This window comes from Chiloscyllium punctatum, chromosome 33, assembly GCF_047496795.1.
Source record: "Chiloscyllium punctatum isolate Juve2018m chromosome 33, sChiPun1.3, whole genome shotgun sequence".
NCBI lineage: Eukaryota > Metazoa > Chordata > Chondrichthyes > Orectolobiformes > Hemiscylliidae > Chiloscyllium > Chiloscyllium punctatum.
The window spans coordinates 23,178,500-23,192,559 of NC_092771.1; the positions used below are offsets into that span (position 1 = coordinate 23,178,500).

Consider the following 14,060-nt stretch of genomic DNA (forward strand, 5'->3'; position numbering starts at 1 on the left):
AATTGGCCATGCTAAATTGCCCGTAGTGTTAGGTAAAAGAGTAAATGTAGGGGTGTGGGTGGGTTGCGCTTCAGCGGGTCGGTGAGGACTTGTTGGGCTGAAGGGCCTGTTTCCACAGTGTAATGTAATGTAATCTAATCTAATATCATCAAAAACCCAATCACACCCTGGCTTTGCTCTCTTCCATCCTCTTCCATCAGGCAGACGATAGAGGGGTTTGAGCGCATGGTGCAAACAGGTTCCAGAACAGCTTCTTGTCTGCTATTATCAGACTACGGAATGGACCTCTCCAACCTGAAACCTAATATTGATCTTGCTTTGTACACTGCCTGTGCAGCTATAACCTTGCACCCCTCGCTCTGTCGAAGCACCCTATGATTTGCATCTCCTTGTTTGCTATGACCTGCCTGTAGGGCTCGCAAAACAAAACTTTGCACTGTACTAAGGTACACGCGACAGCAGTAAATCGAATCAAATCTGCAGTAATTTGCTCCAACTATGTTCCTGATCAAGAAGGGAGACAGACTGTGGTTCAGTGCTTTTTCGTGTGCGGTGTTTGTTGTGGATTCACTATTTTAAATGTTTGCAGATATTGAAACTTTGACATTTATCATTTGCAAACTTGTTGCTTCATCCCAGATCAACAGGACAAGAGGGTTTCAGTGAGGGATCAGCCACTACCTCCTCTCTATCAAATTAATTTATTGAACTGGAATCCTCAAAAATGAGTGTGGTGGGGGACTGGGGCCTCAGGCAGGCTCCTGTGGATTGTGGCCCGGCGTTTCACAGAGTTCAGTGCAGGTTGTGTTAATAATGTAACCTTTGTAGTAATTGTTATTGAATGTGGGGTTTCCTTCCTCCCTCTCGGGCGGAACGTTTCTCCGCGTGCCCTGGGAGCGGGGGAAGGGATTAGACCGCGGACTGGAAGATGGCGCTCTCCTGGTGAGAGTGAGAGGCTCTAGGGGGTGGGGGGGGGAAGGAGAGGGAGGAATATGGGGGGGGGGGGAGAGGGAGGAATATGGGGGGGGGGGGAGAGGGAGGAATATGGGGGGGAAGGAGAGGGATGAATATGGGGGGGAAGGGAGGAATATGGGGGGGAAGGGAGGAATATTGGGGGGGGGAAGGAGAGGGAGGAATATGGGGGGGGGGAAGAGGGAGGAATATGGGGGGAAGTAGCGGGAGGAATATGGGGGGGGGGAAGAGGGAGGAATATGGGGGAGAGTAGCGGGAGGAATATGGGGGGGAGTAGCGGGAGTAATATGGGAGGGGGAGAGGGAGGAATATGGGAGGGGGAGAGGGAGGAATATGGAGGGGGGGAGAGGGAGGAATATGGGGGGGGGAAGGAGAGGGAGGAATATTGCGGGGGGGAAGGAGAGGGAGGAATATGGGGGGAGGAAAGGAGGGAATATCGGGGGGGAGAGGGAGGAATATGGGGGGGGAGAGGGAGGAATATGGGGGGGGGAGAGGGAGGAATATGGGGGGGGGGAGAGGGAGGATATGGGGGGGGGGGAGGGGGGGGGGGGGGGGGGGGGGGGGGGGGGGGGGGGGGGGGGGGGGGGGGGGGGGGGGGGGGGGGGGGGGGGGGGGGGGGGGGGGGGGGGGGGGGGGGGGGGGGGGGGGGGAGGGGGGGGGGGGGGGGGGGGGGGGGGGGGGGGGGGGGGGGGGAGGGGGGGGGGGGGGGGGGGGGGGGGGAGGGGGAATATGGCGGGGGAAGAGGGAGGAATATGGGGGGGGAAGAGGGAGGAATATGGGGGGGGAAGAGGGAGGAATATGGGGGGGGAAGAGGGAGGAATATGGGGGGGGAGAGGGAGGAATATGGGGGGGGAGAGGGAGGAATATGGGGGGGGAGAGGGAGGAATATGGGGGGGGAGAGGGAGGAATATGGGGGGGGAGAGGGAGGAATGGGGGGGGGGAGAGGGAGGAATAGGGGGGGGAGAGAGGAATATGGGAGGGGGAGATGGAGGAATGTGGGGGGAGAGAGGGGGGAATATGGGGGCGGAGAGGGGGGAATATGGGGGCGGAGAGGGAGGAATATTGCGGGGGGAAGGAGAGGGAGGAATATGGGGGGGGAAGAGGGAGGAATATGGGGGGGGAAGAGGGAGGAATATGGGGGGGGAGAGGGAGGAATATGGGGGGGGGAGAGGGAGGAATATGGGGGGGGGAGAGGGAGGAATATGGGGGGGGGGGAGAGGGAGGAATATGGGGGGGGAGAGGGAGGAATATGGGGGGGAGAGGGAGGAATATGGGGGGGGGAGAGGGAGGAATATGGGGGGGGGAGAGGGAGGAATAGGGGGGGGGGAGAGGGAGGAATAGGGGGGGGGGAGAGAGGAATATGGGAGGGGGAGATGGAGGAATGTGGGGGGAGAGAGGGGGGAATATGGGGGCGGAGAGGGGGGAATATGGGGGCGGAGAGGGAGGAATATTGCGGGGGGAAGGAGAGGGAGGAATATGGGGGGAGGAAAGGAGGGAATATCGGGGGGGGAGAGGGAGGAATATGGGGGGGGGGGAGAGGGAGGAATATGGGGGGGGGAGAGGGAGGAATATGGGGGGGGAAGAGGGAGGAATATGGGGGGGGAAGAGGGAGGAATATGGGGGGGGGAGAGGGAGGAATATGGGGGGGAGAGGGAGGAATATGGGGGGGGGAGAGGGAGGAATATGGGGGGGGAGAGGGAGGAATATGGGGGGGGAGAGGGAGGAATATGGGGGGGGAGAGGGAGGAATATGGGGGGAGGAAAGGAGGGAATATCGGGGGGGAGAGGGAGGAATATGGGGGGGGGAGAGGGAGGAATAGGGGGGGGGAGAGAGGAATATGGGAGGGGGAGATGGAGGAATGTGGGGGGAGAGAGGGGGGAATATGGGGGCGGAGAGGGGGGAATATGGGGGCGGAGAGGGAGGAATATTGCGGGGGGAAGGAGAGGGAGGAATATGGGGGGAGGAAAGGAGGGAATATCGGGGGGGTAGAGGGAGGAATATGGGGGGGGGGGAGAGGGAGGAATATGGGGGGGGGGAGAGGGAGGAATATGGGGGGGGAAGAGGGAGGAATATGGGGGGGGAAGAGGGAGGAATATGGGGGGGGAAGAGGGAGGAATATGGGGGGGGGAGAGGGAGGAATATGGGGGGGGAGAGGGACGAATATGGGGGGGGAGAGGGAGGAATATGGGGGGGGAGAGGGAGGAATATGGGGGGGGAGAGGGAGGAATATGGGGGGGGGAAGAGGGAGGAATATGGGGGGGGAGAGGGAGGAATAGGGGGGGGGAGAGAGGAATATGGGAGGGGGAGATGGAGGAATGTGGGGGGAGAGAGGGGGGAATATGGGGGCGGAGAGGGGGGAATATGGGGGCGGAGAGGGAGGAATATTGCGGGGGGAAAGGGAGTAATATGGGGGGGGAAGGAGAGGGAGGAATATGGGGGGAGGAAAGGAGGGAATATCGGGGGGGGAGAGGGAGGAATAAGGGGGGGGGGAGAGGGAGGAATATGGGGGGGGGGAAGAGGGAGGAATATGGGGGGGGAAGAGGGAGGAATATGGGGGGGGGAGAGGGAGGAATATGGGGGGGGGGAGAGGGAGGAATATGGGGGGGGAGAGGGAGGAAAATGGGGGGGGAAGGCGAGGGAGTAATATGGGGGGGAGAGGGAGGAAAATGGGGGGGGAAGGAGAGGGATGAATATGGGGGGGGAAGGAGAGGGATGAATATGGGGGGGGAAGGAGAGGGAGGAATATGGGGGGGAAGGGAGGAATATGGGGGGGGAAGGGAGGAATATTGGGGGGGGGAAGGAGAGGGAGGAATATGGGGGGGGGGAAGAGGGAGGAATATGGGGGGAAGTAGCGGGAGGAATATGGGGGAGAGTAGCGGGAGGAATATGGGGGGGAGTAGCGGGAGTAATATGGGGGGGAGTAGAGGGAGGAATATGGGAGGGGGAGAGGGAGGAATATGGGGGGGAAGAGGGAGGAATATGGGGGGGGAAGAGGGAGGAATATGGGGGGGGAGAGGGAGGAATAGGGGGGGGGAGAGAGGAATATGGGAGGGGGAGATGGAGGAATGTGGGGGGAGAGAGGGGGGAATATGGGGGCGGGAGAGGGGGGAATATGGGGGCGGAGAGGGAGGAATATTGCGGGGGGAAAGGGAGGAATATGGGGGGGGAAGGAGAGGGAGGAATATGGGGGGAGGAAAGGAGGGAATATCGGGGGGGAGAGGGAGGAATATGGGGGGGAGAGGGAGGAATGGGGGGGGAGAGGGAGGAATAGGGGGGTGAGAGGGAGGAATAGGGGGGGGGGGAGAGAGAGGAATATGGGAGGGGGAGATGGAGGAATGTGGGGGGAGGGAGGGGGGAATGTGGGGGGAGAGAGGGGGGCATATGGGGGTGGAGAGGGAGGAATATTGCGGGGGGAAAGGGAGGAATATGGGGGGGGAAGGAGAGGGAGGAATATGGGGGGAGGAAAGGAGGGAATATCGGGGGGGAGAGGGAGGAATATGGGGGGGGGAGAGAGGGAGGAATATGGGGGGGGAAGAGGGAGGAATATGGGGGGGGGGAGAGGGAGGAATATGGGGGGGGGAGGGAGAAATATGGGGGGGGTGAAGGAGAGGGAGGAATGGGGGGGTGAAGGAGAGGGAGGAATATGGGGGGGGAAGGAGAGGGAGTAATGTGGGGGAAGGAGAGGGAGTAATATGGGGGGGAGAGGGAGGAAAATGGGGGGGGAAGGAGAGGGATGAATATGGGGGGGGAAGGAGAGGGAGGAATGGGGGGGAAGGAGAGGGAGTAATGGGGGGGAAGGAGAGGGAGGAATGCGGGGGGAAGGAGAGGGAGGAATGGGGGGTGAAGGAGAGGGAGGAATGGGGGGGCAAGGAGAGGGAGGAATATGGGGGGGGAGAGGGAGGAATATGGGGGGGGGAGAGGGAGGAATATGGGGGGGGAAGGAGAGGGAGGAATATGGGGGGGGAAGGAGAGGGAGGAATGGGGGGGGAAGGAGAGGGAGGAATGGGGGGGAAGGAGATGGAGGAATGGGGGGGAAGGAGAGGGAGGAATGGGGGGGAAGGAGAGGGAGGAATGGGGGGGAAGGAGATGGAGGAATGGGGGGGAAGGAGAGGGAGGAATGGGGGGGAAGGAGAGGGAGGAATGGGGGGGAAGGAGAGGGAGGAATGGGGGGGAAGGAGAGGGAGGAATGGGGGGGGAAGGAGAGGGAGGAATGGGGGAAGGAGAGGGAGGAATGGGGGGGAAGGAGAGGGAGGAATATGGGGGGGGAAAGGAATGAATATGGGGGGGGTGAAGGAGAGGGAGGAATGGGGGGGGAAGGAGGGGGATGAATGGGGGGGAAGGAGAGGGAGGAATGGGGGGGAAGGAGAGGGAGTAATGGGGGGGAAGGCGAGGGAGTAATGGGGGGGAAGGCGAGGGAGTAATATGGGGGGGAGAGGGAGGAAAATGGGGGGGGAAGGAGAGGGATGAATATGGGGGGGGAAGGAGAGGGATGAATATGGGGGGGGAAGGAGAGGGATGAATATGGGGGGGGAAGGAGAGGGATGAATATGGGGGGGAAGGGAGGAATATGGGGGGGAAGGGAGGAATATGGGGGGGGAAGGGAGGAATATTGGGGGGTGGGAAGGAGAGGGAGGAGTATGGTGGGGGGGGGAAGAGGGAGGAATATGGGGGGAAGTAGCGGGAGGAATATGGGGGGGAGTAGCGGGAGGAATATGGGGGGGAGTAGCGGGAGGAATATGGGGGGGAGTAGCGGGAGTAATATGGGGGGGAGTAGAGGGAGGAATATGGGAGGGGGAGAGGGAGGAATATGGGAGGGGGAGAGGGAGGAATATGGGAGGGGGAGAGGAAGGAATATGGGAGGGGGAGAGGGAGGAATATGGGGGGGGAGAGGGAGGAATATGGGGGGGAAGGGAGGAATATGGGGGGGAAGGGAGGAATATGGGGGGGGAAGGGAGGAATATTGGGGGGGAAGGGAGGAATATTGGGGGGTGGGAAGGAGAGGGAGGAATATGGTGGGGGGGGAAGAGGGAGGAATATGGGGGGAAGTAGCGGGAGGAATATGGGGGGGAGTAGCGGGAGGAATATGGGGGGGAGTAGCGGGAGGAATATGGGGGGGAGTAGCGGGAGTAATATGGGGGGGAGTAGAGGGAGGAATATGGGAGGGGGAGAGGGAGGAATATGGGAGGGGGAGAGGGAGGAATATGGGAGGGGGAGAGGAAGGAATATGGGAGGGGGAGAGGGAGGAATATGGGGGGGGAGAGGGAGGAATATGGGAGGGGGAGAGGGAGGAATATGGGAGGGGGAGAGGGAGGAATATGGGAGGGGGAGAGGGAGGAATATGGGAGGGGGAGAGGGAGGAATATGGGGGGGGAGAGGGAGGAATATTGCGGGGGGAAAGGGAGGAATATGGGGGGGGAAGGAGAGGGAGGAATATTGCGGGGGGAAAGGGAGGAATATGGGGGGGGAAGGAGAGGGAGGAATATGGGGGGAGGAAAGGAGGGAATATCGGGGGGGAGAGGGAGGAATAAGGGGGGGGAGAGGGAGGAATATGGGGGGGGGAAGAGGGAGGAATATGGGGGGGGGGAAGAGGGAGGAATATGGGGGGGGAGAGGGAGGAATATGGGCGGGGGAGAGGGAGGAATATGGGGGGGGAGAGGGAGGAATATGGGGGGGGAGAGGGAGGAATATGGGGGGGGAGAGGGAGGAATATGGGGGGGAGAGGGAGGAATATGGGGGGGGAAGAGGGAGGAATATGGGGGGGGAGAGGGAGGAATATGGGGGGGGAGAGGGAGGAATATGGGGGCGGGAGAGGGAGGAATATGGGGGGGGGAGAGGGAGGAATATGGGGGGGGAGAGGGAGGAATATGGGGGGGGTAGAGGGACGAATATGGGGGGGGAGAGGGAGGAATGGGGGGGAGAGGGAGGAATGGGGGGGGAGAGGGAGGAATAGGGGGGTGAGAGGGAGGAATAGGGGGGGGGGGGGAGAGAGAGGAATATGGGAGGGGGAGATGGAGGAATGTGGGGGGAGAGAGGGGGGAATGTGGGGGGAGAGAGGGGGGCATATGGGGGTGGAGAGGGAGGAATATTGCGGGGGAAAGGGAGGAATATGGGGGGGGAAGGAGAGGGAGGAATATGGGGGGGGGAGAGGGAGGAATATGGGAGGGGGAGAGGGAGGAATATGGGGGGGGAGAGGGAGGAATATTGCGGGGGGAAAGGGAGGAATATGGGGGGGGAAGGAGAGGGAGGAATATTGCGGGGGGAAAGGGAGGAATATGGGGGGGGAAGGAGAGGGAGGAATATGGGGGGAGGAAAGGAGGGAATATCGGGGGGGAGAGGGAGGAATAAGGGGGGGGGGAGAGGGAGGAATATGGGGGGGGGGAAGAGGGAGGAATATGGGGGGGGAAGAGGGAGGAATATGGGGGGGGGAGAGGGAGGAATATGGGCGGGGGAGAGGGAGGAATATGGGGGGGGGAGAGGGAGGAATATGGGGGGGGAGAGGGAGGAATATGGGGGGGAAGGGAGGAATATGGGGGGGAAGGGAGGAATATGGGGGGGAAGGGAGGAATATGGGGGGGGAAGGGAGGAATATTGGGGAAGGGAAGGAGAGGGAGGAATATGGGGGGGGGGGAAGAGGGAGGAATATGGGGGGAAGTAGCGGGAGGAATATGGGGGGGAGTAGCGGGAGTAATATGGGGGGGAGTAGAGGGAGGAATATGGGAGGGGGAGAGGGAGGAATATGGGAGGGGGAGAGGGAGGAATATGGGAGGGGGAGAGGAAGGAATATGGGAGGGGGAGAGGGAGGAATATGGGGGGGGAGAGGGAGGAATATTGCGGGGGGAAAGGGAGGAATATGGGGGGGGAAAGGAGAGGGAGGAATATTGCGGGGGGAAAGGGAGGAATATGGGGGGGGAAGGAGAGGGAGGAATATGGGGGGGGAGAGGGAGGAATATGGGGGGGGAAGAGGGAGGAATATGGGGGGGGAAGAGGGAGGAATATGGGGGGGGAGAGGGAGGAATATGGGGGGGGGAGAGGGAGGAATATGGGGGGGGAAGGAGAGGGAGGAATATGGGGGGGGAAGGAGAGGGAGGAATGGGGGGGAAGGAGAGGGAGGAATGGGGGGGGAAGGAGAGGGAGGAATGGGGGGGAAGGAGATGGAGGAATGGGTGGGAAGGAGAGGGAGGAATGGGGGGGAAGGAGAGGGAGGAATGGGGGGGAAGGAGAGGGAGGAATGGGGGGGGGAAGGAGAGGGAGGAATATGGGCGGGGGGAAGGAGAGGGAGGAATATGGGGGGGGGGAAAGGAGAGGGAGGAATATGGGGGGGGTAGGAGAGGGAGGAATATGGGGGGGGTAGGAGAGGGAGGAATATGGTGGGGGGGAGAGGGAGGAATATGGAGGGGGGGAGAGGGAGGAATATGGGGGGGGGGGAGAGGGAGGAATATGGGGGGGGAGAGGGAGGAATATGGGGGGGGAGAGGGAGGAATATGGGGGGGGGGAGAGGGAGGAATATGGGGGGGGGAGAGGGAGGAATATGGGGGGGGGAGAGGGAGGAATATGGGGGGGGGGAGAGGGAGGAATATGGGGGGGGGAGAGGGAGGAATATGGGGGCGGGAGAGGGAGGAATATGGGGGGGGGAGAGGGAGGAATATGGGGGGGGAGAGGGAGGAATATGGGGGCGGAGAGGGAGGAATGGGGGGGGAGAGGGAGGAATAGGGGGGGGAGAGGGAGGAATAGGGGGGGGAGAGAGAGGAATATGGGAGGGGGAGATGGAGGAATGTGGGGGGAGAGAGGGGGGAATGTGGGGGAGAGAGGGGGGAATGTGGGGGGAGAGAGGGGGGAATATGGGGGCGGAGAGGGGGGAATATGGGGGCGGAGAGGGAGGAATATTGCGGGGGGAAAGGGAGGAATATGGGGGGGGAAGGAGAGGGAGGAATATGGGGGGAGGAAAGGAGGGAATATCGGGGGGGAGAGGGTGGAATATGGGGGGGGGAGAGGGAGGAATATGGGGGGGGGAAGAGGGAGGAATATGGGGGGGGGAGAGGGAGGAATATGGGGGGTGGGAGAGAGGAATATGGGAGGGGGAGAGGGAGGAATGTGGGGGGAGAGAGGGGGGAATATGGGGACGGAGAGGGAGGAATATTGCGGGGGGAAAGGGAGGAATATGGGGGGGGAAGGAGAGGGAGGAATATGGGGGGAGGAAAGGAGGGAATATCGGGGGGGAGAGTGAGGAATATGGGGGGGGGAGAGTGAGGAATATGGGGGGGGGAGAGTGAGGAATATGGGGGGGGGGAGAGGGAGGAATATGGGGTGGGGGGAGAGGGAGGAATATGGGGGGAGGAGAGGGAGGAATATGGGGGGGGGGAGAGGGAGGAATATGGGGGGGGGAGAGGGAGGAATATGGGGGGGGGAGAGGGAGGAATAGGGGGGGGAGAGGGAGGAATAGGGGGGGAGAGGGAGGAATATGGGTGGGGGGAGAGGGAGGAATATGGGTGGGGGGAGAGGGAGGAATATGGGTGGGGGGAGAGGGAGGAATATGGGGGGGGGAGAGGGAGGAATATGGGGGGGCGAGAGGGAGGAATATGGGGGGGGGAGAGGGAGGAATATCGGGGGGGGGGCGAGGGAGGAATTTGGGGGGGGAGAGGGAGGAATAAGGGGGGGGAAAGGAATGAATATGGGGGGGGAAAGGAATAAATATGGGGGGGTGAAGGAGAGGGAGGAATGAGGGGGGTGAAGGAGAGGGAGGAATGGGGGGGTGAAGGAGAGGGAGGAATGGGGGGGTGAAGGAGAGGGAGGAATGGGGGGGTGAAGGAGAGGGATGATTGGGGGGGAAGGAGAGGGAGTAATATGGGGGGGAGAGGGAGGAAAATGGTGGGTGGGAGGAGAGGGAGGAATATGGGGGGGGAAGGGAGGAATATGGGCGGGGGGAAGGAGAGGGAGGAATATGGGGGGGGAAGAGGGAGGAATATGGGGGGGGTGAAGAGGGAGGAATATGGGGGGGTGAAGAGGGAGGAATATGGGGGGGAGTAGCGGGAGGAATATGGGGGGGAGTAGCGGGAGGAATGTGGGAGGGTGAGAGGGGGGAATGTGGGGGGCGGAGAGGGGGGAATATGGGGGCGGAGAGGGGGGAATATGGGGGGGGGAGAGGGAGAAATATGGGGGGGGAGAGGGAGGAATATGGGGGGGGAGAGGGAGGAATATGGGGGGGGGGAGGATAGGGAGGAATATTGGGGGGGGGGGAAGGAGAGGGAGGAATATTGGGGGGGGGGAAGGAGAGGGAGGAATATGGGGGGGGAAGGAGAGGGAGGAATATGGGGGGGGGGAAGGAGAGGGAGGAATATGGGCGGGGGGAAGGAGAGGGAGGAATATGGGGGGGGGGAAGGAGAGGGAGGAATATGGGGGGGGTAGGAGAGGGAGGAATATGGGGGGGGTAGGAGAGGGAGGAATATGGTGGGGGGGAGAGGGAGGAATATGGAGGGGGGGAGAGGGAGGAATATGGGGGGGGGGGGAGAGGGAAGAATATGGGGGGGGAGAGGGAGGAATATGGGGGGGGAGAGGGAGGAATATGGGGGGGGGGAGAGGGAGGAATATGGGGGGGGGAGAGGGAGGAATATGGGGGGGGGAGAGGGAGGAATATGGGGGGGGGGAGAGGGAGGAATATGGGGGGGGGAGAGGGAGGAATATGGGGGCGGGAGAGGGAGGAATATGGGGGGGGAGAGGGAGGAATATGGGGGGGGAGAGGGAGGAATATGGGGGCGGAGAGGGAGGAATGGGGGGGGAGAGGGAGGAATAGGGGGGGGAGAGGGAGGAATAGGGGGGGGAGAGAGAGGAATATGGAGGGGGAGATGGAGGAATGTGGGGGGAGAGAGGGGGGAATGTGGGGGGAGAGGGGGGAATGTGGGGGGAGAGAGGGGGGAATATGGGGGCGGAGAGGGGGGAATATGGGGGCGGAGAGGGAGGAATATTGCGGGGGGAAAGGGAGGAATATGGGGGGGGAAGGAGAGGGAGGAATATGGGGGGAGGAAAGGAGGGAATATCGGGGGGGAGAGGGAGGAATATGGGGGGGGGGAGAGGGAGGAATATGGGGGGGGGGGGAGAGGGAGGAATATTGCGGGGGGAAAGGGAGGAATATGGGGGGGGAAGGAGAGGGAGGAATATGGGGGGAGGAAAGGAGGGAATATCGGGGGGGAGAGGGAGGAATATGGGGGGGGGAGAGGGAGGAATATGGGGGGGGGAGAGGGAGGAATATGGGGGGGGAAGAGGGAGGAATATGGGGGGGGAGAGGGAGGAATATGGGGGGGGGGAGAGAGGAATATGGGAGGGGGAGTGGGAGGAATGTGGGGGGAGAGAGGGGGGAATATGGGGACGGAGAGGGAGGAATATTGCGGGGGAAAGGGAGGAATATGGGGGGGGAAGGAGAGGGAGGAATATGGGGGGAGGAAAGGAGGGAATATCGGGGGGGAGAGTGAGGAATATGGGGGGGGGAGAGTGAGGAATATGGGGGGGGGGAGAGGGAGGAATATGGGGTGGGGGGAGAGGGAGGAATATGGGGGGAGGAGAGGGAGGAATATGGGGGGGGGAAGAGGGAGGAATATGGGGGGGGGAGAGGGAGGAATAGGGGGGGGAGAGGGAGGAATATGGGTGGGGGGAGAGGGAGGAATATGGGTGGGGGGAGAGGGAGGAATATGGGGGGGCGAGAGGGAGGAATATGGGGGGGGGGAGAGGGAGGAATTTGGGGGGGGAGAGGGAGGAATATGGGGGGGGAGAGGGAGGAATAAGGGGGGGGGGAAAGGAATGAATATGGGGGGGGAAAGGAATAAATATGGGGGGGTGAAGGAGAGGGAGGAATGAGGGGGGTGAAGGAGAGGGAGGAATGGGGGGGGTGAAGGAGAGGGAGGAATGGGGGGGTGAAGGAGAGGGAGGAATGGGGGGGTGAAGGAGAGGGATGATTGGGGGGGAAGGAGAGGGAGTAATATGGGGGGGAGAGGGAGGAAAATGGTGGGTGGGAGGAGAGGGATGAATATGGGGGGGGAAGGGAGGAATATGGGGGGGGAAGGGAGGAATATGGGGGGGGGGAAGGAGAGGGAGGAATATGGGGGGGAAGAGGGAGGAATATGGGGGGGGGAAGAGGGAGGAATATGGGGGGGTGAAGAGGGAGGAATATGGGGGGGAGTAGCGGGAGGAATATGGGGGGGAGTAGCGGGAGGAATGTGGGAGGGTGAGAGGGAGGAATGTGGGGGGAGAGAGGGGGGAATATGGGGGCGGAGAGGGGGGAATATGGGGGGGGGAGAGGGAGAAATATGGGGGGGGAGAGGGAGGAATATGGGGGGGGAGAGGGAGGAATATGGGGGGGGGAGGATAGGGAGGAATATTGGGGGGGGGGGAAGGAGAGGGAGGAATATGGGGGGGTAAGGAGAGGGAGGAATATGGGGGGGGGAAGGAGAGGGAGGAATATGGGCGGGGGGAAGGAGAGGGAGGAATATGGGGGGGGGAAGGAGAGGGAGGAATATGGGGGGGGTAGGAGAGGGAGGAATATGGGGGGGGTAGGAGAGGGAGGAATATGGTGGGGGGGAGAGGGAGGAATATGGAGGGGGGGAGAGGGAGGAATATGGGGGGGGGGAGAGGGAGGAATATGGGGGGGGGGAGAGGGAGGAATATGGGGGGGGGAGAGGGAGGAATATGGGGGGGGGGGAGAGGGAGGAATATGGGGGGGGGGAGAGGGAGGAATATGGGGGGGGGGAGAGGGAGGAATTTGGGGGGGGGGAGGAGAGGGAGGAATATGGGGGGGGAGAGGGAGGATTTGGGGGGGGGGGGAGAGGGAGGAATTTGGGGGGGGGGGGAGAGGGAGGAATATGGGGGGGGAAAGGAATGAATATGGGGGGGAAAGGAATGAATATGGGGGGGGAAAGGAATGAATATGGGGGGGGGTGAAGGAGAGGGAGGATGGGGGGGGTGAAGGAGAGGGAGGAATGGGGCTGAAGGAGAGGGAGGAATGGGGGGGTGAAGGAGAGGGATGATTGGGGGGGGAAGGAGAGGGAGTAATATGGGGGGGAGAGGGAGGAAATGGGGGGGAGGAGAGGGATGAATATGGGGGGGGAAGGGAGGAAAATGGGGGATGGGAGGAGAGGGATGATTGGGGGGGGAAGGGAGGAATATGGGGGGGGGAAGGAGAGGGATGAATATGGGGGGGGAAGGGAGGAATATGGGGGGGGAAGGAGAGGGAGGAATATGGGGGGGGGGAAGAGGGAGGAATATGGGGGGGGGGGAAGTGGGAGGAATATGGGGGGGGGAAGACGGAGGAATATGGGGGGGGGAAGAGGGGAGGATATGGGGGGGAGTAGCGGGAGGAATATGGGGGGGAGTAGCGGGAGGAATATGGGGGGGAGTAGCGGGAGGAATATGGGGGGGAGTAGCGGGAGGAATATGTGAGGGGGAGAGGGAGGAATGTGGGGGGAGAGAGGGGGGAATATGGGGGCGGAGAGGGGGGAATATTGCGGGGGGAAAGGGAGGAATATGGGGGGGGGAAGGAGAGGGAGGAATATCGGGGGGGGAGAGGGAGGAATATGGGGGGGGGAGAGGGAGAAATATGGGGGGGGGGAGGGAGGAATATGGGGGGGGAGAGGGAGGAATATGGGGGGAGAGAGGGAGGAATATGGGAGGGGAGAGGGAGGAATATTGGGGGGGGGAAGGAGAGGGAGGATATTGGGGGGGGGAAGGAGAGGGAGGAATATGGGGGGGGGAAGGAGAGGGAGGAATATGGGGGGGGAAGGAGAGGGAGGAATATGGGGGGGGGGAAGGAGAGGGAGGAATATGGGGGGGGAAGGAGAGGGAGGAATGGGGGGTGAAGGAGAGGGAGGAATGGGGGGGTGAAGGAGAGGGAGGAATGGGGGGGTGAAGGAGAGGGAGGAATGGGGGGGAAGGAGAGGGAGTAATATGGGGGGGAGAGGGAGGAAAATGGGGGGGGGGAGGAGAGGGATGAATATGGGGGGGGAAGGGAGGAAAATGGGGGATGGGAGGAGAGGGATGAATATGGGGGCGGAAGGGAGGAATGTGGGGGGGGGAAGGAGAGGGATGAATATGGGGGGTGAAGGGAA

The 14,060-nt window shown here is 61.9% G+C and overlaps 1 protein-coding gene across 3 annotated transcripts in view; it reads left to right on the forward strand.

The window, feature by feature from the left end:
* The first annotated feature begins 890 nt into the window (after positions 1-890).
* ice2 (interactor of little elongator complex ELL subunit 2) overlaps positions 891-14,060 on the forward strand; it is a 117,671-nt gene continuing 104,501 nt past the window's right edge. For all 3 annotated transcript variants that reach the window (XM_072553143.1, XM_072553144.1, XM_072553146.1), the window contains exon 1: positions 891-942. In XM_072553143.1, coding sequence (XP_072409244.1) covers positions 929-942 — 14 coding nt within the window. In that variant the 5' untranslated portion in view covers positions 891-928. The remainder of the gene's footprint in view (positions 943-14,060) is intronic.